Source organism: Psammomys obesus, unplaced genomic scaffold (assembly GCF_907164565.1).
Source record: "Psammomys obesus unplaced genomic scaffold, mPsaObe1.curated_primary_1811, whole genome shotgun sequence".
NCBI lineage: Eukaryota > Metazoa > Chordata > Mammalia > Rodentia > Muridae > Psammomys > Psammomys obesus.
In genome coordinates, this window is record NW_026596034.1 from 10,357,376 (window position 1) to 10,382,664 (window position 25,289).

The 25,289-nt window shown below is 41.7% G+C and overlaps 2 protein-coding genes across 3 annotated transcripts in view; one reads left to right on the plus strand and one right to left on the minus strand.

Annotated features, from left to right (window-relative positions):
• Ogfod1 (2-oxoglutarate and iron dependent oxygenase domain containing 1) overlaps positions 1-25,289 on the plus strand; it is a 33,461-nt gene that overhangs the window by 3,943 nt on the left and 4,229 nt on the right. The window contains exons 3-13 of one of the 2 annotated variants that reach the window (XR_008721701.1): positions 3,718-3,764; positions 4,288-4,388; positions 7,402-7,518; positions 8,052-8,143; positions 8,352-8,480; positions 8,848-8,961; positions 11,263-11,342; positions 11,595-11,908; positions 17,277-17,399; positions 17,869-17,927; positions 18,578-22,538. Coding sequence is in view for 1 of the 2 variants with exons in the window: in XM_055620863.1 (XP_055476838.1) it covers positions 3,718-3,764; positions 4,288-4,388; positions 7,402-7,518; positions 8,052-8,143; positions 8,352-8,480; positions 8,848-8,961; positions 11,263-11,342; positions 11,595-11,908; positions 17,277-17,399; positions 17,869-17,927; positions 18,578-18,739 (1,338 nt within the window). In the remaining variant the exon portion in view is untranslated. Of the gene's footprint in view, positions 1-3,717; positions 3,765-4,287; positions 4,389-7,401; positions 7,519-8,051; positions 8,144-8,351; positions 8,481-8,847; positions 8,962-11,262; positions 11,343-11,594; positions 11,909-17,276; positions 17,400-17,868; positions 17,928-18,577; positions 23,001-25,289 lie in introns of those variants that run through there. The other variant, XM_055620863.1, reaches the window with a different exon arrangement.
• The window catches only part of Bbs2 (Bardet-Biedl syndrome 2), a 34,626-nt gene continuing 33,186 nt past the window's right edge, over positions 23,850-25,289 (minus strand). Inside the window, exon 17 of the mRNA XM_055620862.1 lies at positions 23,850-24,278. Coding sequence (XP_055476837.1) covers positions 24,172-24,278 — 107 coding nt within the window. The 3' untranslated portion in view covers positions 23,850-24,171. The remainder of the gene's footprint in view (positions 24,279-25,289) is intronic.

Genomic DNA, 25,289 nt, shown 5'->3' on the forward strand with positions numbered 1-25,289 from the left:
TAATATGAAGCCAGAATGAGGGACAAACAAAAAATGACTCTGGTGATAGAAAAAAGAGAAAGGCCATTACCTATTGTGAATAATTTTTACATTGCTCGCTTTCAGGCAAGATTTCACCTGTATACTTTGTCTTTGCATGTGCTATAAATTTAACAGATAATTGCATCTCTGGCATATTCCAGTAATGTAACACATCTGACATTAGGATCTGTGCAATATTCTATATATCTTAAGCATTATTAAGCCATACTTTATGACAGCTCAAGTGTTTTAGTCATGAAGTTATCATTAGAGTCCCGTGAAGGAAGTTTACTACTGTTCTGTTTTATAGATAGAGACTACAAAGTTTTTCCTTCTCTTCTAGATTATTCCCTTTAATATGACAATGATAACAAAAACCTGTTGGATTTTTTTTATTAATATTTTTAAAAGCTCTTTATTTAACTTCCCTTTCAGCTTGCTTGTTTTTGGGTTAGTTTGATTTGGTATTTGTTTGCTTATTTGTTTGTTTGTTTGTTTGTTTTGAGACTGGATTTTTAGATATAGCCTGAACTAGCCTCAAATTGTGACAGTCCTCCATCCTCTGCCTCTGAGTGCTGGGATCACAGCCTGTGACATCACACCCATTTAGCACTCTTCTTTAAAAGCTGTCCACACTGCTTCACATTCTTTCCTTTGTCCTTTTGTAAGCACATATTATCACACTCTTACCTTTACCAATCCACTGAAGCTACACTTATTATAGTCACTCTCAGCCTCCACATTAGTAAATATAGTCACTGATATTCTTTTTTTTTTTTTTTTAACGTGATTTATTTATTTATTTGGTTTTTCATGGAAGAGTTTCTCTGTGTAGCCTTGGCTGTTCTGGATCGCTTTGTAGACCAGGCTGGGGCTGGCCTCAAACTCACAGAGATCCACCTGCCTGGGCCTCCCAGAGTGCTGGGATTACAGGCATGCACCACCACAGCCAGCTATTCTTTGATTTTTTTCAGGAGACTGACAGTACCTGCTATGCTTCAAAGACAGGTAATCCTCGATCTTTTAGAAGCGTTTGTACTCCTTCCTAGAGACTATTTTCACTTTCCTCTCAGGGTACCATACTGCCTTAATTATTTTTCTGTTACTATGAAGAGAAACCATGGCCAAGGCAACTTATAGAAGAAAGCATTTAATGGGGGCTTACAGTGCCAGAGGGTTAGAGTCCATGGCCATGGTAAAGGAGCATGGCAGCAGGCAGGCAGGCTAGAGCAGAGGCTGAGAACTTGAATCGCATTCACAAGCACAAACCAGAGAGCCCTAACTAGAAATAGTGTGAGCTTTAACATCAAAGCTCACCCCTCGTGACACACCTCCTCCAGCATGGCCAGACCTGATCCTTCCCAGTAGTGCACCAGCTGGGAACCATGCATTTCAGTATATGAGCCTATGGCCGCTATTCTCATTCACAACACCATACATACTGCCTTAATTTTCCTCCTCTGACATAGAGCACTTTTTCTTAATCTCCTTATCTGGGTTTTTGCTTTAAAATCAGCATCTTTAAAATTTTTAATATTATTTGGGGAGGCATGGTGGCAGGGTCAATCAGAGGATAAGTTTGTGGAATTAGGCCTCACCTTCCAGCTTTACCTGGGTTCCATGTAGCAAACTCTGGTCACCATATTTTTACACAAACACTTTACACACTTAGCCAGTCCACATAACCAACTCCCCAATGATGGAGTCCCTCCTAATACCAGAATGCTCAAGCATTTAATATCTGAATTAAGACTGAACACAGATTTTCCTGGAGTCTCCTAGCTTTCTGTCTCCTCTTGGATGTCTAATAGTCTCCAGCTTAGGACCAACACTAAACTACTCTCCTTCCTCTAATTCTGTTGTTCATCTTTAACTCAGAGTCATTCTTAACTCCTTGGTCACTCTTCATGTCCAGTCCACCAAGGACACCTCCTTCACTGCATCCCAAAACTCCCTATTTCCACCATCAACAGCATTCACCTTGTCTAAGCCGTCTCTCTCACCATGATTAGCATATTAGTGAGTCTCCTATCTTTACCCACTTGTACAAATGTCACCATTATGTTCTTTTCATAGGTGGATTCAGAAGAATTGTAAAATATGTGTTCCCATAAAAACTTGCTTGTAGATATTCATATAAGTACTGTTTATAGTAGCCTCAATTGGAAGCAACCAGATGTCTATCCACTGATTAATGGGGAAACAAAGGCAGTATTCCCATCTGGAGGAGTATTGATCATAAAAAGGAAGTCAGAGCTACAGCATGGATGAACCTTAGAAACATTTTGGTAAATGATAAAAGCCAGAATCTGGGGCCAGTGAGGTGATTCAGCAAGTAGGCGTGCGTGCTGTTGAGTTCAGAGCCTTAAAAAGCTAGACATGGTGGCAAGCATCAGTAATCTCAGCCTCTGGGGAGGTGGGAGGTGGAGGCAGGAAGCCTGTGTGCCAGCTAGCCTGGAGTATGCAGTGTGGTAAAAACGAGAGAGACCTTACCTCAACAAGGTGGAGGGAGAGAACTGAACCCGGATGTCCTCTGACTGCCACATGTGTACCATGGCACAGCCATACCTACATTTTTACGCACACTAGTACACATACACACATAACTACTGATGATAAATATAAATAAAAATTTAAAATAGGAAGCCAAACTTCAAATGTTGCATATTATATGATTTCTTTTAAATGTCCGGAATAGACAGATAAATACAAAGCAGCAAGAAATGGGTGACACTTCTTAGAAAGGATGGAGCTGACTGCCTACTAGATAGAAGATTTCATTTTCTAGTGTTAAATTCTGGGTTTATTAAGCATGGTTGGCTGCATCATGAATGCATGAAACCCGTGGAATTATATACTTTCAAGTGATTAAAATGATAGATTTTTATACTATGAGGATATTCTCCCAAGATTATACCTCATGTTCCTCCTTTGCTTGAAACCTAATGACCCATGTACACTGGGTAAAAGCCAAAGTACATAGATTGGCTCCAGGCCAACATGATGCCTTGCATTAGGCCTTTGAGCCTCATCTCTTGCTCTCCTGCTTGCATTTCCCTGGCAGCTTAGCCACTCTACAGTATTTTGGATACATTTTGTTCCTCCTCATTGACATTTACTGTGGTTTCCCCCCCTTATAATTGCAGACCCTTCACTCTCAGCACAACCCGTTGCTCTTTCTCTGTAGTTTTCCTGTGCACTTGGCACCTTTATGCTGATAAATTACCATTTGTGTTTAATGTATGTGCCCGTCAACAAGCGTAAACCTCTTTGTGGTAACTCCTTGAGTATTTGTTGAGTGAATGAGATAGAAAGTCACTTGCCAATGGCAGAGCTGCAAGGTGGGATGGTCATGTGTCAGACCTCGCAGCTCCCTTCAGAGTCTCAGCTCTTAGCCACAGGGTTCTGCTATCAGGTGCTGTCAAGAGTCCTTACTGTTCCTCTTTTTTTTTTTTTTTTTTTTAAGTTTATTTATTTATTATTTATACAGTGTTCTGTCTGCAGGCCAGAAGGGGGCACCAGATCTCACTATAGATGGTTATGCGCTACCCTGTGGTTCCTGTGAATTGAACTCTGAACCTTTGGGAGAACAGCTAGTGTTCTTAACCTCTGAGCCATCTCTCCAGTCCCCTTACTGTTCCTCTTTACATCCAATATGCTGTAACAAGGAAATCCCTTTTTTTCTTTATAATCCAGTCTGATGATCTGAAGAAGAGAAAAGAGCCTCATATCTCAGCTTTAAGGTAAGCAAGTGATTATATTTATTGGTTGCCAATAAATGTGTTAGGAAGAGCTCTGAGTTTTAAATATTTACATAATTGCATTTGGTGACGGAGGCAACACACCCTAAGAAGCTAAATGACTACTTCAAGACAACCCAGCAGAAATGAGGGAGCTAAGATACAAATCCAAGCCTCCTCGCCCCCTTGATCACTGGTCATTTCTCCCCTCTTTCTTCCCTTTCTCTCTCCCTCCCTTCCTCCCTTTCTGTAGCAACAGATTTAGAAGTTGATAATATTAGTTGATTTTTTTCAGAAATATTTATCCTCCCCCTCCCCCTTAACATTACCATTGTCTGAAGACTAGTGTACTGGCTATGTTGGCCCATTCTGTATACTTGGCAGCTGTGCCTTTAGACATTACAGAATGCTTCTGGGGTTTTCCCAGCCAAGCACAATTTGTGAACTTAAGAGAGCATAGGAATGGCATGGCTCCATATGGAGCCCATGCTGTGGCATAACAAGCTGTCTTTGTTCCCACTTCTAGGAAACTTCTGTTTGAAGAATTTCGGGCCTGGCTTTCTAAGGTTTCCAGCATTGACCTAGAACCAACCATTGACATGTCCTGTGCTAAATACGAATTCACTGGTAAGGAGGATAAAGCCCTGCTGTGTAAAGACTTCAAGGTTTGAACTCCACAGTGGTGGAGAGATAACATCAGTGTAACAGTTCGCCTCAGGGCCTTCCCAGCAAGGACTCAGCCCACATGCAGGAACAGCTGTCATATCAGAAAGCGTAAGATTCTTTGTGGGTGCATGAGAGCTACTGAGCATATTTTCAGAAGAAATTCTCATACCAACTTGTGTATAGTATTGTAAGACACAAAAGGTGATGCTGTGAATTCTGTGCTTAGACTTCTGAAAGTTCCCAGCTGCTTTGGTGGTGGTTTTCCTTCACTTTATTTTGTATTTGGTGAGTGAACACAGGAAATGGACCGTGTAAATAGTAATAATTCCTGTCCCCTGACTTCCCTCTTCAGAGGCTTCTGTTGCCTTCCCCGTCAGAATTCACAAATGTGCACTGGCATGTGTGTGTATTGTTAAATACAAGGAAATATTGCTTGGTTTTACTTTACTAAATGTTTGTTTGTTTGTTTGTTGTTTTTAATTTATTCACTTTGTATCCCAGTTGTGGCCCCCTCCCTCCTCCCCTCCCAATACTGCCCTCCCTCCCTCTTCTCCCCCTATGCTGTTCCCCTTATCCACTGATAGGGGAGGTCCTCCTCCCTTTCCCTCTGACCCTAGTCTATCAGGGTCAGGTCTCATCAGGACTGGCTGCATTGTCTTCCTCTGTGGCCTGGTTAGTCTGCTCCCCCCTCAGGGGGAGGTGATCAAAGAGCCAGCCACTGAGTTCATGTCAGAGACAGCCCCTGTTGGATTCCACTTTGCTGTCATATATGGTCTTGAGGAAGTCTAAAAACATTCTGGAGATAAACTTAGTAATAAAGGTGGAAAATTATTCTGTATTTTTATAACTTTTTCTTATTGTTGTATTTTCTTTGAGACAGTGTCTCACTCTGTAATCCAGCCTGGCCTCAGTCTCACAGAGACCATCTATCTGCTCATTCTCTTTGGTGCTGAGATTATTGGTGTGAGCCACCACTTCCAGCTTTTCTGTTTTTAAATTTAAACTAATTTTAAGTGTAAACAAAAGAAGCAGGCATAGCACACATAATTTGTTTCCCTGCTTCACTTGAAAGGTGGTTGCAGTCCTATGATTCTGTAGGCCTAAACATTTCAGTCATTCTTTTCCCATGGCAGCAATGAACTTTCAGAGTCAGAAGATTGACAGGCCAGTGTTGTTCCATCTAATTCATAGGCCTTGTTCACTTGTCACATTTGATCCTTGATGCAGAAGGATCTAGCTGAGGATGGCACACTCCATCAGTTGTCCTATCTATTGATCCTCCTTTAGTCTAAATAGGGTGTTGGTCTCTTCTGCCCTTCCTGGACCTTGATGCTTCTGAAGATGTATAAACGGTTATTTTTCACAACTCCTTCTGTCTGGTTTATCTGGTGTTTCTTTATGATTGGGTGATTCTCTTTGTGTGGGCAAGTGAGCCGTGGGACATGTATTTGGAAGGAGTGTAATAGTTGGTGCTGAGCTTTCTGTTTCCAAATCCTGCTAGATGGTTCAAAGTGACTCTGTGTCACATTCGTAGACTCTGTGTCATACTCGTAGTGATGTAACCTTGGATGAATTACAGGGAGCCTAGTGTCAGATGGCCCATGCTTTGCTTTCCCCATCAGTGCACAGTTTGTGGCAGAAGCTTTTGTTGTTTGTCTTGCTGCTGGGATTGAACCTAGGGCCTCAACTTGCTAAGCAGGCAGTACCTCTGAGCTATATCCTCAGTCTTTTTCTCCCAACTTTTTTTTTTTTTTTTTTGAGTTGGCATCTAACTTGCCTGGTTGCCTTTGAACCCACCCTGTAGCCTAAATTGGCCTTAAACTTGATTCTCTTGCTCAACCTCTGCAGTACGCAGGATTATAAGGCTTTGCTACCAGACCTGACTGTACAGATTGTGGAAGTCAAGCCAAGAACCTCAGAAATGCTGCTTTAAGATTATGTAATTATACACACACACACACACACACACAAATGTGTACACATAATATTTATGCATTTATATATACCTATATATCAGAGGTTCAGGAAACTGAATTCACATTGCTTTCTCCAGTACGAGTTGAATACTACAAAGTTTATTCTAGTTTTTTTTTTTATCTTATCAGTAATTCCCTCCTTCATTTGTGCAGCACTTAGCTACCATTTTCTTCAAAATATTTATTTATTGGACCAATCCGTTCATATATAAATGGCCCCAGTTCACTGTAGCCCTTTGCCCTGTCCCATGCTGCATAGATGCCTGCCTTGCTCAGCTTTAGAAAGTTAAGTTAGGCAGTTAATGAGAACAAGAACAAAGAAATCAGGCCAGGGAGATGGCTTGGTTCAGTGGGTTAAAAGCACTTACCACAAAACCTGACAATCTGAGTTCAATTCCAGGGATCCATATGGTGGAAGGAAAGGACCAACTTTGGAAGTTATCCTCTGATCCACATGTTCCCCTCCTGCCACCAACACACACAATAAATTAAAAAAATTTTAAAGAACAGTGAAGTGTATACCAATGAACAGTAATATTCATTAAGGCATTCTTTGAAATAGCCAAGAAATACAAACAAATTAATAGCAAATAGAAATGCAATTAAAGAGAGGGTAAATTTACAATCTACATAGTACAGTAACTGGGCAGCCATTAAAAGTGATGTCAAGTGTATATACTGATATTTGAAAAAGTCGGCCTACAACCCACCACCATAGCATACCATTTTTTTAAGTGAATACACATATGAAGGGAAAATACTGCAAAAATATGTGGAAAAATAGTGTTCATAACTATATTGTAGATCTCTCTATATTCCATTATGTTTAAAGTTTTCTATCTTGTCTGAAACTTACTGCCACATTTACAAAAGAGAAGTGTCATTTTAAAATGGCAAGACAGTTAAATCTGGAGTTGGTATGTCAGGGGACCGACTGCAGAAGCAGATAGCAGCCACTGTGTGTGCAGGGATCTAAATTATGCTTTAAATGATTGCAGATGCGCTGCTCTGCCATGATGATGAGCTGGAGGGGCGCCGGATTGCCTTCATTTTCTACCTGGTTCCTTCCTGGGACAGGAACTGGGGGGGCACCCTGGACCTTTATGACACTGATGGTAAGATGCACACTTAGCACCTTCAAGAGTCACTCCTGAATTCCAAGCATTTGCCTCAGGACCACCATTCTGACATATAATGTGTCAAAGGAGAAAGAAAGCATGTATTTATCACAGTGACTGCCCCTGGCAGAATTCATGCTAGCTCAACAATTACCTCTTGAGTTACATTTCAAGTTACTTCTCCAGAGAAGGCAGATTGAGATGAGTAGATCTTGCTTTTGTGTACTGACCATGAAAGGGTAAAAAGCATACCAAGCTGCCTGTGCCTATGAGTCTGCTAACAGCGGCCTGTTTGACGAGAGATCAGGGCTTCTGAGTGACTCACCATAGGGTGAGTCCAGGAAAATGAGAACTTAATCTAGTTCTCATCAGTAATAGATGGACATTGTGGTGGAAAGACATGTCACCCACCTAAGCTGGCAAGTTTGAGCGACACGAGTGGAAGGGAGTATGTGGAGAGCTGGAAGAGGCAGCCAGAAGGTGTTAATGATAATGAACCGTATTTATGGGTGTCTTCTCTCCTGACGCAGAACACTTGCAGCCAAAGCAGATTGTCAAGTCTCTTATCCCTTCATGGAACAAACTGGTTTTCTTTGAAGTGTCTCCAGTATCCTTTCACCAGGTAAAGATAGTGAAACAAATGTATAGTGCACTAAGGACCAAGGATCTTGTTTTCTGAACTCCTAGTACCTAGTTATGTCTGCTTCCTGTTGGGCCTGCTGTCTCACCAGGTTTTCATGCCTCGCTTGATAGATCTCAAGTTAACATGCCTTGTCTAGTGTCTTCACTCTTCATCCTGTGTTGATGTGCTGCTGGTCTTGCTCTTGCAGGTATCTGAAGTCCTGTCTGAAGAAACAACACGTTTATCTGTAAGTGGCTGGTTTCATGGTCCTTCACTGACCAGGCCTCCCACCTACTTTGAGCCACCAATCCCTCGAAATCCTCACATCCCACAAGACGTAAGCATAAATTACCAGATTTTTTTGTCATACATACTATAGCATATAAGTTGGTTTTCTGATTTTACTTTTGTGAGGCCCGTGTGAGCTGACATGTATTTTGCAGTACTAGAGATTAAACCAAGGGCCTTGTATATGCTGACCAAGCACTCTTCCAATGAACTATTCTCAGCCTGTTTTCTGATGTTAAAATTAGATTTTGCCATTGCTGAAACTAGACTTAGATAAATTTTGATAATGTTTTTCTCAGAGTTTTCTAGTACTTTTTGTTTGATAAGAGAAACATAAAAAAGTAAGGAATGTGGAATAATGGAAAAACAGAAGCTATAGATACTAATAGATCATGGATCTGCTGCTTTTTTGTAAGCATGAAATTTTATACGAGTGGATCAACCCTGCTTATCTGGAAATGGATTATCAAATGCAAATTCAAGAAGAATTTGAAGAAAGGTCTGAAATTCTCTTAAAGGAGTTTCTTAAGGTAGGCTACCATACCCTGTTTTATATATATTATTTTATATGTAATCTTGCAAAAATTGAAAGCACCAAGAGTTATTTTCTTTCCTAGTTCAGATATTTATGTAATTCTCTTCAAATACACAAACTATATTGCTGACAGATGTATGGATGACATCCTTGAAACTTTTTTTTAAGTTTATTTTTTGTTTTTAAATAAAAACATATATGTATACACACATGAATATGGGTGCGCAAGGATGCCAGAAAAGGTCATCAGGTCCCCTGGAACTGAAATTACATGTAGGGGTCCTCTGTAATAAGCACTTTAAGCAACTCACCTGCCTAGGACATATAATGCTCAGTGTGCTCACACACGTTTCTGCCATAAAGGGGACTTGGTACCTAGTTTATTTTCTTTCTATTTGTTTAATTAATATGGTATTCATTAAATTTTTAATAGACAGATTGCTATTTATAGTTGATCTAATAGTGAATGTTTGACCGTCATGAGGCAACTTGAGTAGAGAGCTAAAGTCAGAAGTCATGTCCTGGCTCAGGTTTCCCTAACCTGAGCAAACCGCTCTCACTGGGTATTCACTGTATTATTGGATACAGTGGGATTATTCCTGCCTTGCCTTTCTTGCAGAGTTGTGAGAGCTATGTGAGCTTGCTGATAGAGCACTTTGTGAATACTGTGGGTACATGACTACACATTCCCAAGAGATCTTGCTCCATGAAAAAGGTGAAGGGGTTCTGCAAACTGACTCTGTCAGAATTTCACAGCTGGCATTGAATGTTACAGAATTTAAGAGGTATTATATTGTTATAGAAATAATAACAACTGCCTGTAACTCCATTTCCAGGGAACCCGCTGCCTCTTCTGGCCCCCAAGGGCAATGCACAAATGCATAGAAATGAAGGCAAAACACCTACATACCTGTAATAAATAATAAATAAAATTTTAAAGTAAAGCCTCTTATGGATATATTTCTATAGAAAGCCAGTTTCTTATATTTGACTACTTAAAATTTAAAAGTTTATTAAATAAGACAAGCTGGGACCAAGAATATAGTAAGAATTTTGGAATTTTGTTTTAAAAAAACAAACAAACAAACAAAAAGGTTTAAGAATATGTTTTCATTTTGATCCCAGGTGTGAGAATATGGGGCTGCGTCACAGCAGATGACTATGATTTGCCTTGTGCTCTAGCAGGGGGTATGATTTTTTTTCCAGCTGCAGATAGTTTTTGTGATTGTGTGACATTTGGAATTCTGGGGACTTTTAGGGAGTATATAAGTGCTAGGGCCCCAGAGGTGGTGTGTGAGTGTGTGGGGGGGGTTCATTGTTGGTTGCCATTGGTCACAGTTTTTATTCAGTAATCGTGAACAAAGAAAAAACACAAAGAAGAAATTCGATATTCTGAAGACAAAGATCAAACTTGCCCCAAGGAACGCAACAGCCCTAATCAGCAAGAAGTGGTCTAACAGTAATGCCGCCCCCTTTCCAACCAGTAATCTTTTTCCTTTCTTCTCTAACCTTTTCTCTCTTATCTAGTGTTAGGGAGTTGAAAGGTGGAAGAAAGAATCCAAGAGTTAGTGTCACTAGAAATTTGAGATTTAGTGATTAGCAATTTAACATAAGTTATTCAACCACTAACTGCTGGAGATGGTTCAGTGAGTAAGACCATTTGTTTCATGAATGCAGATCTAAGCTCAGATCCCTAGCACCCATGTGTTCATGTGTTTGTTTGCTTTTTTTCTGAGGCTAGAGACAAGAGGGTTGCTGGAATTGCTGGCCGCCTACCTAGTGGGGAGAGAGTCTGGAAGCACAAGCTTCAGTTTCAGTGAGTGAGCCTGCCTGGATGAGGTCCTTCTCTGGCTTATACACACCCACCATGCATGGGTGCATGTTTTCATGTGCACACAGCCCCATTCATCACATGCATATGTGCAAATAAAAATCATTAATGATGAATTTACAAACACGGAATAGCCCAATGACATTTGGCTCTCTTTGCTAAAGCTGCCTCAGAGATCTTGTATGAAAAAGGAAATATTCAGCCAGGCACAGTAGCACACACCTGGAATCCCAGCACTCAGGGAGACCTCTCTGAGTTCAAGGCCAGCCTGATCTACAAAGTGAGTCCAGGACAGCCAATGCCACACAGAGAAACCCTGTCTCAAAAAAAAGGAAAGGAAAAGGAAATATTCAAATGGACTTCTTAGGAATCAGCCAGCTGATATTCTACAGAGCTGCTTCTCCTGCTAGAATAATGAGGAGTTGCAGGAAGACTTGCTAACTTTTTTATTTGCTTTTTTTCCAGCCTGAGAAATTTGCAAAGGTCTGTGAAGCCTTGGAGAAAGGAGATGTGGAATGGAATAGCCGTGGTCCCCCAAACAAAAGGTAGAGGTCACCATAACAGGTGGTTCCATCTGTGCTCATCAGCTCCCTTCATCAGCATTAGGTCATCTCCAGTAGGATACTTGCCTTAACATTTACTTCCCCAGGACATGCTGTAGTAAGGCCTAGCAGAGTCTCACCATTCTGATAATGGTACCATCATTTAGCAAGAAAGGTTCAAAGCTCATTACCAGCTTTGATTGCATGGGTAATCTCACATGTGGGGCTGAGGAGCTTACCATTGCTGCTTTTCAGGTATTATGAAAAAGCGGAAGAACGTAATCTCCCTGACATACTGAAGGAGTGCATGGGCTTGTTTCGCTCAGAGGCGCTGTTCTTGTTGCTCTCCAACTTCACTGGCCTGAAGCTTCACTTCTTGGCCCCTTCAGAAGAAGATGAAGCTGACGACAAAGGAGAGGGAGAAGCAGCCTCTTCTACTGATGCCACTGAAGAAGGGACTAGCCAAAGCCCTTCAAGGCCTGAGAAAAACCAGGCAGCTATTGGCAGCCATAGTGAAGAGAGTGGTGAACAGGCAGACCTGGAACTACAGGAAGATGAAGCAAAGAAAGGTAAGCTGGTGTTAGGGCTCACCTTTATTTTTACCTGAAACCATTCTGCATTCAGATAGTTGCCAGACTCAAATGATATATCCTTATCCGTGTAACAGATCCTTCCTTCACATCTACTATTGCACTGTCTCCACCTCACGAACAGGAAAAAAAAACAAAGTCAGCTCTCCTGGATCTTGAGGTTTTTCTAGGAGATGTCAGAGGTCAGATTTACACACAGAAAACAAAGAAGCACCAAACAATGCTTACACACCATTTTATGTTTATTTCCATCTTACCGCTGCTACTGTCCTCACTCTAATAAAGTGTCCTAACTGTTCTTTTCCCGAAAATGCTCTTCCTTCATTTCTTCTTCTCATTCAGCTCTGAGCAGTGGCACTTCCTCACAGAAGCTTTTCCATATCACCATCTCCCCTGAAGCTGCTCAGACATAGCCATTACAAGGCTGTGTACATTCTGCCACTGTCTCTGAATTCACAGGCTGCCATAATCCCTGCATTCCTATGTGCATCGGTCCTGTTGTGTCTAGAGTGATTTAGATTTTTATGTATTTGGAGTCATCTATCCCCTTTGGCTTTTCACAATCTTTTTGTCTTCTGCATAGTTCCCTGGACCCTGAATAGAGGGTTTGATGAAGACATCTCAACTGGGACTGAGTGTTACAAAATCTCTCAGTCACTCCATATTGTCCAGGTATTGATCTATGGGAGTAGCAGAATACCATTAGGAGTCATTTTATTGATATGTTCCTTTAACAGAATAGTAATACTTGGTTTTCCCTTAGACCTGTGGTCTATCCAGTCTTGAGTTTTGGGCCACCTGCACAGTGTCAGTCATGGGTTCCATCCTGTGGAGTAGACCTTAAATCCCATCAGAGAGTGGTTGGTTGGTTGATTACTCCCGTAGTTTGTGCCACTATTACAGTGACACATCTTGCAAACAAATCACCCTTGTAGATCACAGAGCTTTGTGGCTGGGTTAATGGTTACCCTTTCTTCTCTGATAGCATGCAGAGTTCCTTCCAGTACCATGAACATAATTAAACAGGGGTGAAGCATCAAATTAGGCACCAGCTTGACTTTTCCATGTTCAGTGAGATAGGTAAATGCTGTCTTTAGTAATAGGAACTTACCTTCAGCTTGTGGAGAGTGACCAATAGCCTGAGATGTTTGGGCATTTCCATAGAGATGCTTTGGCCAGAGACTCAACTGGATGTAATCCATTTCTGGCACTGAAGGTTTTACTTGGTGGCAAAAAATGTCTAGTTTGGATATTGTCTACTCCATTCTTGTTGACTCCATTCATATTTCTTGCATATATTTTTCTATCTTAAACTTCTAGCCAGGCATGGTGGCACACACCTTTAATCTCAGTACTCAGGGAAGCAGAGGCAGAGGCAGGCTGATTGTTGTGAGTTCAACGCCAGCCTGGCCTGCCAAGCAAGTCCAGGACAGCCAAGGCTACAAACAGAGAAACCTGTCTCAAAAAAAAAAAAAAAAAAAAGGAAACTTCTACAGTAGTAGGTTCCATATGTTCCCTCAAATGTCCCTTAGTGTAAGTTGTCCCTCCCCATATCTCCAGTGATCTAGTCTCCTCTTCCTTTTAGTCCCTCACTCTACCTCATCTCCGTGGTTATATTATATGTGTTGTAGCATCGAATGCTTAAAAAGATGACGTACAGTACTTGTCTGTTGGGGTCTAGTTTACCTCACCCAGGATGATTTTTTTCGAGCTCTATCCATTTACCTGTAAATTTCATAATTACATTTTTAACAGCTAAGTAATATTCCATTGTGTAAATAGAATAATAGTTATTGGTTAATAGAGTGAGGACAGTAGCAGCAGGTTCCATTTTCTAGTTATTGGTTATTAGAGTGAGGACAGTAGCAGCGGGTTCCATTTTCTAGTTATTGGTTAATAGACGTGTAGACTGTTCCCAATTTCTGGAAATTTAGGGCAGAGCAGCAGTGAACATGAAGGAGTAATATATCTCCAGTAGAAGGTAGAGTCCTTTGGGTATATGCCCAAGAGCAGTAGCAATTTCTCTCTCTCTCTCTCTCTCTCTCTCTCTCTCTCTGTGTGTGTGTGTGTGTGTGTGTGTGTGTGTGTGTGTGTGTGTCCCCGAGACAGGGTTTCTCTGTGTAGTCTTGGCTGTTCTAGGCTCACTCTGTAGACGAGGCTGGCCTCAATTCACAGAGATCTGCTGCCTCTGCCTCCCAGGAGGCTGGGACTGCAGGCTTGTGCCACCGCCGTCAACTGGCTATTAGTAGCCATCTCGAGGTAGGTCTATTCCCAGCTTTCTGAGGAACTGCCACACTGATTTTCATGGTGGCTGTACAAGTTTGCACTTCTGCCTCCAATGAATAACGTTCTCTTTTCCTCACATCCTTGACAGCATGCGCTATCATTTGTTTTCTTGCTCTTGACCATTCTGAATGGTATAAGGTGAAAATCTCATTAAGTTTTTATTTTCAGTTTCCTGATGACTAAGGATGATGAATGTTTCTCTTTCTTAACCATTTATGTTTCATCCTTTGAGAACACTTGGTTTAGTTCTGTACCTTGCTTTTGGTGCATAAATGTTTAAGATTCCAATATCCTCTTTGTGGATTTTTTCCTTTGAGTTTTTAGTGTCCTTCCTTATGTCTTCTGATTAGTTTGGGTTTGAAATCTCTTTTCTCAGATACTAAAATGGCTACACCTGCTTTCTTCTCGACTCCATTTGCTTAGAATACCTTTTTTCATCCTTTTACCCTGAGGTGATATCTATCCTTAATAGTTTGGTATGTTTCTTGAATGCAGTAGAAGGATGTATCCTGTTTTCCCATCCATTCTTTTAGTTTGTGTCTTTTTAGGAAGAATTGAGACCATTGATATTAAGAGTTATCAATGAGCAGTGTTTATTGATTATTGATTCCTATTATTTGTTATGGGGTGTGTGTGTGTGTGTGTGTGTGTGTGTGTGTGTGTGTGTGTGTGTTTTCCCTTCTTTCAATTGACTATCTGAAATTATCTACTTCTTGTTTTTCTGTGTATGGTTAACCTCTTCAAACTGAAGTTTTTGTTCTGCCTTCTATAGAGCTGTATTAGTAGGTAAGCACTACTTAAATTCAGTTTTTATCATGGAATATCTTATTTTCTCCACCTATGGTGATTGATAGTTTTGTTGGGTATAGTAATCTGGGCTGCCATCTGTGGTCTCAAAGGGTTTATAGAACATTCATTCAGGCTCTTTGGGCTTTTAGAGTCTCCACTGGTATGTTAGGTGTTACTCTGTTGGGCCTGCCATTGTATGTTGCTTAGTCTTTTTTCTTTTTCCCTTGCAGTTTTTTTATTTTTTTATTTTTTCTTTGTTCTGTATATTAAATGTTTTTATTATTATGCATCATGTGGAATTTTTCTGGTCCTGTTTATTTGATGATCTATATGTTTCTTGTACCTTTATAGGCATTTCCTTTTTTACATTGGGAAATTTTTCTTCTATGATTTTTGTGGAAAATATTTTGGTTTTGACCTGAATTTCTTCTCCTTTTTCTATTATTATTTGTAGATTTGGTCTTTTCATAGGGTCCTATGTTTCCTGGTTGTTTTATGCCTAGACTTGTTTGCTTGCTTGGTTGGTTGGTTTTTTTGTTTTTTTGTTTTTTGTTTTTTTTTTTGAGTCAGAGTTTCCAGGCTTGGCTGTCCTGGAACTCACTCTGTAGATCAGAGGCTGGCCTCAGATTCACAATGATCTGCCTGCCCCTGCCTGCCAGGTGCTGGGATTAAAGTTGTACACACTGCCAGGTGTGTCTGAATTTATTTTAGATTTAACATTTTCTTTGACTGAGGTATCAATTTTTTCCATTTTGTCTTCAGGGCCTGGAAATTTGTCTCTTCCATGTATTGTACTCTTTTGGTGAGGCTTGTCTCTGAGGTTTTTGTTTGATTTTCAAAATTTTTCCTTTCCAGTTTTTCAGATTGGGTTTTCTTTAATTATTCTATTTCAACTTTCATGTTTTTGAACTGTTTTTATTATTTCATTCCACTGTTTCTTTGTATTTTTGTAGACTTCATTAAAAGATTTATTCATACACTCTTTAAGGTCCTTGAACAATTTCATAATTGAAGTCCTTGTCTCGTTCTTCAGCTATATAGTATCTCTTAGACCCTGCTGTAGTAGGATTACTGGGTTCTGGTGCAGGCATTTGGTCTTGACTCTCCATGTTTGTATCTTTGTGCTGATGTCTAAGCATCTGTAGTTAAGATTGAAGTGATTGGGGGGCTGGAGAGATGGCTCAGTGGTCAAGAGCACTGCTCTTCCAAAGCACCTGGGTTCAATTCCCAGCACCCACATGGCAGCTCAAAACTGTCTGTAATGCCAATTCCAACGGATCTGACACCTTCACACTAATACTCATAAAATAAAATTAAATAAATTTAAAAAAAAAAGATTTTTAAAAAAAAGATTGTAGGTGTTGATATCTGGTCTTGTCTTTGATGGATGGGTATTCCATTTCTTGGTTTCTGTTGTCCTCCCTGGCTCTTAGGAAAGAGTGTAGAGAGTGCCTCTGCAGGTCGATGGGTGACAGAGAGGAACTGTGGGAAAGAGCTAGGGCATCCTGTCCATACCAAGAAGCAGGGTTCTCAGGGAGTATGGTGGGGGGAGTGGCTCTTAGGACGAAGATTATATCTGGAGAAACAAGGATGAAAGGGCTAGGGGAACCCTGGGTCTGTACCAAGAGTTGGAGTCCTCAGTGAATGGAGGTGGGGTAAAAGAAGGGGCCGCTGCAGGCAGGCTGTTGCAAGCTGAAGGTGAGTAGAGAGATTGTAATAGAGACCAGAAAGGAGAGTGAAAATCCGCTTACCTGAGTCCCATACTATTGTGCTCACTGGGAATCCCAGGCAGAAAGTGTTTCTAGGTGTCTGCAGCTGACACAAAGGAATGTGGTCAGAGTAGAAGGGAGGGCCGAGAGGGTCCTCAGGAAGGTGCTAAGCAAGAGGCAGTGGTGTCCCCCACAAATTCATCTTACTTTAAACTTTGTAAAATGTTTTGTAATTTTGTGGTTCTTGCTTTTCTGGCACTGGGAATGGAATCTAAGATTTGGCCATGCCACACAAGCATTATACCACTGAACTCTTTCTCTAACCCATGGACTCTATGAAATATTTTACTGCTCAAAGCTGGGTGTGATGGTACATTTGTAATCCCATAATTCCGGAAGCAACACCATCTCAGCAGAGAAAGATTAAAACTCAACCTTTACCTCACTAAATACTAAGACCTAATAACTTCTGACTGTTACAAGACCTTACAGTGGGCCTTGCAGTCAAGCATTTGTATTAAAGTTGTAAAAAATTTGCTGGGCATTATTTTGTGTTTTCTTAGAATTGAGTGTCCCCATGTGCCAGGGGGAGCTGAGGCACTGGAAGACTGGTCACTACACTTTAGTTCACGACAACAGCAAGACTGAGTTTGCCTTGGACCTGTTTCTTTACTGTGGCTGTGAAGGTAGGAAGGACCAAGGTGATGAACTGTCTCCTTAGTTTAGGCAGGCTCTCCTGAGGGACTCTCCAACTGATCCAACTCATAAGTCCTTTCCTGTGACCACGGTCTCAGAATTCTAAAGGATGTTGGGGGTGGTGAATTTCAGTCTCCCCAAATAAGATTTCTATCTGGGTATGGAAAGGCAAACCATGCCTTATTTTTTCCCTAAATCTCCATCACAAGCATGGAGTCCATGATTTTTCAATATAATTGCCCTTATCAGTATGGCTAACATTTAATTCCTTTAGTTCTCTCTTTCAGTGTTAGTAAATCTGTGTTTCAGTTCGGCTGTCTGGAAAATTGGGCATTTAATGGGAAGGGAATCCATAATAGCAGATGCTGACCTTCAATACGAAAGTCACAGAGCCCTTGCTACTCAGCAGGTAGTCTTCTTGCAGTGGGAGCTCAGTGCTGTTTGTCTTTCCCTTGTCAGGCTGGGAGCCAGAATATGGCGGCTTTACTTCCTACATTGCTAAAGGTGAAGATGAAGAGGTAAGTGGCTTCTTTCTCCTAGCAAGTTCTCCTTTCTAGTTCTTGAAAAAGTTCTGTTTTTTAGACACCTAATAATTTATTTACTTATTGGTTTTGATTTTGGTTTTTTGAGGCACGGTCTTACTATCTGCCCAGGCTGGCCTAGAACTCTCTGTCACCCAGACTAGCCTCATACTTGCCACAATACTCCTGCCTCCATCAACCAAGTGCTGTCATTACAGGTATGAGCCACCACAATTGGCAAGATACACAAATTTTATTACCTCTCCCAGTGTTTTAAGCTCATAAATCCATGTTGGCCTCCTTCAAGGTGGCTCTAATTTTATAGGAAAATACTCCGCTTGCAGTAAAGCTGTGAAAGGAAAACCAACACATATTTTCCTACGTTACATAGAACCTTTGCGTTAAGAGGCTCTTGCTCACTAATCTTTCTAGGTAGCTGATAACAAATGCTTTTCTGAGTATGTGCTAGTGAGGATGAGCCTGTTGGAAAGTGTCTTCACAGAGAAAAGCGTGTCTCTTAATAAAGAGTCTTTGAAACCTCATCCCCAGCGTAAATACTCACCATGGAAACCACTTGGTGTGTGGGAATCTCTGCAGAGCTGGGAATGAGCCCTGCGTTCTGATTTGCCTCGTGTTTCCCATTTCAGCTGCTCCTAGTGAATCCAGAAAACAATTCTTTGGCATTGGTCTACAGAGATAGAGAGACTCTGAGGTTTGTGAAGCACATTAACCACCGAAGCCTGGAGCAAAAGAAAACTTGCCCAAACAGAAGTGGCTTCTGGGACTTTGCATTCGTCTATTATGAGTAACAGGATTGGGCAAAGCCAACTACCATTCACTTCATCTGTGCTGGGAAACCTGGAGTCTTCACGGAGGAAGAAAAGCATGCAGGCTAACAGTGTCCTCAAAACGGACTGTCCCTGCTGGGCGTGCTGGTGCACATCTGTAATGCCCCTCCACTTCCTAGGTCAGTGTGGTCTACAGAGGCCCCAAACAAAAGTTGGTCATTCTATATAGAACGCATGATTGTCCTCAACCTGGACATTGAGCTGGCGTGATGTACGTATCCCTTGGTTTGGGGTTTCATGACTTTATTTGTTTTATGTATGTGAGTGCTCTGTCTGCATGTACACTGCATGCCAGAAGAGGGCATCAGATTCCAATATAGATGGTTGTGAGCCACCATGTGGTTGCTGGGAATTGAACTCAGGACCTCTGGAAGAGCAGGCAGAGCTCTTATCTGATGAGCCATCTCTCCAGCCCATTCCTTGGGTTGTTTGTTTGTTTGAGGTTTTTTGTTGTTTTAAATTTTCCCCATTCCATTGAATTCTTTTGATTACATAGTGACTGCCTCAGCAACTTTCTAACTTTGATTTTTTTTTTTTTAATGATGGTAACATATATATAACACAAAATTTAGCAAAGTAACTTTTTTTGTTCTTAGTTTGAGGTTTTTGTTTTGTTTATCTTTTGATGGGGTTTTACCTTGTAGCCCAGGCTAGCTCTGAACTACTGATCCTTCTACCTCACCCTCCCAAATACTGGAATTACAGGCATGAGCCGCCATAACCCATCCATGCTTGCATGTATAGGTCGGTGGAACTGAGCATACTGCCAGTGCTTCAAAGCTGCCTTCACTGCCATATGGAGAATATCCCCATCCAAATGTGATGTGAAACTCCACTGAACAGTCAGTCTCCACTTGCTTTTGCCCCTTTTCTAGTAATCTGACATATTAGTGAATCAGATATTTATCCCTTCGTAATTGGCTTCCTTCACTTAGCACAAAGCCTCAGTGTTCACTGGTGTTTCCAATATTTTTCTTTCTCACTCACAAGTGGCAGTAGAAACATTTGTAACCCTCTTCATTACGGAGTCTGAAGGTTGTGACACAGTTGGAGCCTTTACTCTGCTCCCCGATGAGGGCTGAGTTCCACCCTGTCAGTCAGGATAAGGTAGACTCAGGTGGGTAGTGTTGTTCCCTTGGGAAAGGTCTGGCTGAAAACTAACATGGCCTCAGGAATTATGGCGCTGATAGAGGACAGGCTGCTTACCGCCCTATGTATTCATTCTCAAGTGTCTACTACCTTCTAAACCTGGCGCTGTGGCTCCTGTGAGTCTAGGCCCCCAGTGACAAACCCAATGCGAAAAGACAGAGTCGGAATTGCAAGAAGTCCTCCTTTTGCTTGCATTGTTCTCCGCCAGCTGCTCCATGGGGCTGTGGTACCGCTCTTCCCACTGTGGGAGTATGCATGATGGCTGAAGATGATCTCACACTTCCCCATACCATGCCCATTTACCACTTTCTCGTTTTCTGAGTATCCTTACAGGTTTTGGTGTAGACTTTACTTATTAATAGAGAAGTGCTGGCCCTTTCAGTTTCTCATTCTCGCTTCTTTTTCATGTCCTAAAACTCCATCCAGATACCGTCTGTCTTTTGGGTTGCTGGGTTTCAATTTATTTGCCCCATTTATTTAACATTCATTGCCATTAGGATACATACAAGTTTTACATGTTCTGATATTAATCATAAAACAAAGTAATTTTTAAATAATGAGATGAGAATATCCAGACCAAAACTGAGGAGCCATACTTTAATCCCAGCTTTTGGAAAGTAGAGGCAAGAGGATCAAGAGTTCAAGACTATCTTAAGCCACACTGTGAGTTGAAGGCCAGCCTGGGCAAGAGTATTCCTTGTCTCAGAAACAAAGAGTGGTGGCACATGTCTTTATCCCAGCACTCAGAAGGCAGAGGCAGGCAGATCTCTGTGAGTTCAAGGACAGCCAGAGCTACATAGTGAGACCTTGATTCAAAAAACAAAGACTGTCCAGACCATTTTACAATTGTCTTCTGTGATGGACTGTTGTCCGTGCATACTGTTTTAGACTCCACAGCAGTTTAAACCAAAGAGTAGTGCTCCAGGAGGACTACACATACTTTGTTGCTAACAGTTAATTCTGAAGCTTCTCTTTTCCGAATTGCTGCAGACTAAAGGCAAGCTTGTGCTCCCTTCTCGCTCCTGCTCTCTATTTGGGGTGCTGGCCCTCATACCCAGACCTTGCTATACATACTTCAATCATTCTTGCTTCCTTTTTCCTTGTTCTGTTGTTTGTTTGTTTGTTTGTTTGTTTGTTTGTTTGTTTGTTTTTCCTGAGACAGGAACTCACTCTGCTGTCCAGGCAGACCTACTGAAGGTTTTCCTGCCTCAGGCTCCTACATTCGAGGATTACAGGGATGTGCCACTACCTCCAGCTCCCCTTGCCTTTGATGTGTCCTCATGAGTGGAGGAGGAAAAATGAGTTTAGCTAATGCTTTGTCAGTGGGTTAGCTCTAGGAAGAGCCAGGAAAAAGTACTAAGACAATGAAAGCTCATGTGAGGCAAAGCTTGTTTCGCTTAGCACTCTCCAGCGGCACCCAGCTTTTCCCGTTCTGGGGACCTGAGTCTACATCTTTACTGTTTTGTGTGGAATGTGCCTAGTGCTGTCTCCCATGTGCTTATGCTCTGTCACCACAGGGCCTTTACAAGACTGGATTGAAGTGCCTAAGTGGAAAGAATTCTGAAGGGTCTTTTTGTCTTTGCAGAGCCTCGTGGCCTGCAAGAACAATAGAACCGACACATTGCTGAGAAGCTGCTGTTTTCAGTTGTCATGTGCCACATTATTGATGTCCCAGGTAGATAAATGGCATATATGACAGTGGGCCCATGAGTCTACAATGGAAATGAAAGACTCCTCCAAATCACTCATAGTCATGGTGGCATCAGTGAGAATAGACCAGCTGTGCTGCCGCTGCATGACAGCACAACGCACGCAGCTGTGCCTGGAACTGTCCATCACAGGCCACCACAGCGCACTTTGTGCGCTCATTACACAGTACCTGCTCGGTGCACTGCTGTCAAGGCACTGACGCCTGGGTGGCTTCAGGCAGATCCTTCACAAGGTATTCCACAGAAAGGCATGGCTGTTGGGCTGCCAATTATTTCTGTGCCTGTTTCTGCCCCTGAAGACCACAGTGAAACAGAGTGCATTCCTGGAATGCAGTGATGATAATGATAATCAGGAGTGAGTGAGTCTGGGCCAATGTGTGTGTGTATGTGTGTCTTAGTTTTTAACAAAAAGAAAAAAATTCAGAAAGTTAAAAAAAAGAAAACTTAAAGGAAATATTTTTGTACAGCTATAAAAATATAAAGTTCTTTAAAGAAGTTCTATTATACAAGCTAAGGCTATTGAAAATAGAGTATTTTTAACATGTACAGGTTGAAAGCCTACAAGCATCCACCTTGTCTGTCCAAGCATACTGTCACATTTGCAGTGAATGGGCCTCGCCTCGTGGCTCTGCTTCATTCCTGACCCTCACTGATTGCTGCTTTGGTCAGGGCCAAAAGGAAGATGTGGACTCATAGTACCTCTTTTTGATGAAACGCTATGCATTTCCTGTGTGGCCAAAGGCATGTCTCTTTAATAGTGAGCCTCTAACTATTTTGTTTTCTTATTTATTGATGTTTTTGAGAATGGTCTTTATATCTCATTCCCCAACTGCTGAGATTACAGAAGTATACCACTGTGTCCTGCTGTGAACTTCCAGTTCCTGTAACTCCTTTTTCTAAAGGTAAATTTCCCTGCAAAGGTAACAGCTTTCTATCTTTTCAGATTACATAAGCAGTGCATGTTCAGTGTTGAGAAATTAAACCAATGTGGACAAATACAAAGGTCACTTGAAATCCCATCACCCTGTGACAACTTGTTGCTTTCAGCGTGTCAGTGTGGCTCCCTGCCCTATGTTAGAAAGCATGACTCCCCTTTGTTCTCTCGTGCCCATTGCTCCTCTTGGGTAAATACAAGATCCTAGGGCAGCTTGTCAGGCAGGGCTCTGAGGAAGTGACTACAGGCCGCCACTATATACAAGAATGAAAATAGTTACCTGCGTGGATCCTTAAGTGTGTCTCTTTCAGGTTTCTTATGAATGAAAACCAGCAGCCAGAGATGCATTTGGAAATCTGTCATTCAGCTAATGCTACCCCAGACTGCCTTTAAATTTATTTTCCCTTAATATAAATTTGTTTACACACAACTTTGAATGATTTTTTTTTAATTAATGTATTTTTTGTTTTCCCCACAAAATAAAGATGTTTTGTGCATTTCTGCTATGGTGGTAACTTATAATCCACAAGGACCAGTTTAATTTATTTTATTTTATTTGGTAGAAGCAGGGGTGTAGATTATAGATTTATTAATATCTTTCTCTGTATCGTTCCAATTTTAGTATATGTGCTGCCGAAGCGAGCACATATTAATATCTTTATTTCTCAGCAACACTATGTAAAATTTGGTCTTAATCTTCTATGATACTCTAGTTTTACTTTTTTACAATTGATTTATTTTTTTATTCACTTTACATCCTGGTTGTAGCCCCTTCCCTCCTCTCCTCCCATCTTCCCCCTTTTCCCCCCTCATCTCTTCCTCAGAAAAAGGGAGCTCCCTTTCCCATCCACCCCAGCTCGTCAGGTTGCATCAGGACTGAGCATGTCCTCTTCCTCTGTGGCCTGGCAAGGAGGTCCCCCCAGGGGGGAGGTGTACTGCCCAATCAATGCCTGCCCAACCAAAGACCTATCCGATGGGAGAGTGTCAACCTCTGACAGTGTGAATGACACTGTGCTAAGCTTGCAAACAGAAGCCTGACAGAGTTGTCCTCTGAGAGACTGTACCCAGCAGCACCTCATAACAGATGCTGAGACTCACAGCCAAACACTGGGTGATGCTTAGGGAGTCTTGTGAAAAGTGGGAGGAAAGAGAAAAGGACCTGGAGGTGACAGGAGCTCCACAAGAACATCAACAGGGCCAACTAACCGGGGTCCAGAGGTGCTCGCTGAAACTGAAGCATCAACAAAGATGCAGCAGATGTAGTAAGGGAAGTGGGGACTCATCGGACACCGTTTCTTTTATTTTTAGTGAAAAAGTAAATACTCCATTTCAAATTTTAAAATTCAGTTACAATTTCAAGGGGGGGGGAGATAAAAGTCATATTCTACCTTTATATACAAGAACAAGTTAAACTCTGAAACCCTGATACATTTTAAGGAAGTCTCAGTATTTCGTACAAATCAGCAACAACACTACCAATATCAAATGAAAGGAGACTTTTGCTTTGTCTTTAGTTGTATAAGGTACCATGGTTTCATCCTTAGCAGCCCGGATGTCTAGACATAACCCTTCGGCAGGAGCTCCCCTCTTTCTTTGCTCTCCTATGAGGGGGCAGTCCCCACCCTCATGATTCTGAAGAGCGTGTTGATGTTGTTGCTTCGAATTGCATCCCGACAAGCACTGATCACCTGGTTCTTCGGCTTTCCAACTGTATGAGGAGAGACATCAAGTCAGTGTGTCCCAGACGATGATTAAAAGTCAATTAGAAATTAAAGGTCAAGCCAGGCATAGTGACCTACACCTTTGCCTCCCAGGTGGAGGGCAGAGGCAGGCAGATCTCTGAGTTCAAGGCCAGCCTGGGCTACAGAGTGAGCACCAGGACAGCCAGGAACACATGGAAACCCTGTGAAATGGTGGGGGTGGGGCATTGAAGACAGCATAAAACCAGGGTAGAAAAGAGTTACATACACAAATTTTACTAACTTGCTACCCCCTAGAAAGACAATTTATTACAAAACAAACTTGGAGATCATCTCAAGCCAGAATCAGTAGTTTATAGAGATGACTCAGAGCTCACACACCCCTAAGCAAAGACTACAAAGAGGTTGAAGCACTGATCAGAGCGGCAGAATCAAACTCTTGGGCTTCATTTCTGCATCCTGCGGCTTATCCTGCACTTCTCACATGTACACTTGTCTCAGTAATTGTCAGTCTTTCTGGTTTTCCCCTAACTTACATTGATTTACTTCCTTTGAATTATAAACACTAAGTTTTCCTTGAGGTCAGTGGCTCTCCACCTTCATAATGTTGTGACCCTTTAATACAGTTCCTCATGTTGTGGTGACCCCAACCATAAAATTCTTTTACCGCTACTTCATAACTGTTAGGAAACATGATGTAAATATCTGATATGCAACCCCCAGAGGGGTCACAACCCACAGGTTGAGAACTGCTGCTTTAGACGCTACAGCAAGATCTTAGAAAAGGAACTTAGGGCTTTATTTTTATGTTTTTTGAGACAGGGTCTCTACAGCCCTGGCTGTCCTGGAACTCACTTTGTAAACCAGCTGAACTCACAAGAGATCTGCCTGCTTTACTTCTTTAAATAAATAAATAAACAAAACCTGCCTGGAGAAAGCTGAAGCCCTGGGTTTGAAGGAAGGCGGCTGTAGGCCCCACTCTGAGTTTTATAATGTATCCACAATCTTCCATGATCCTC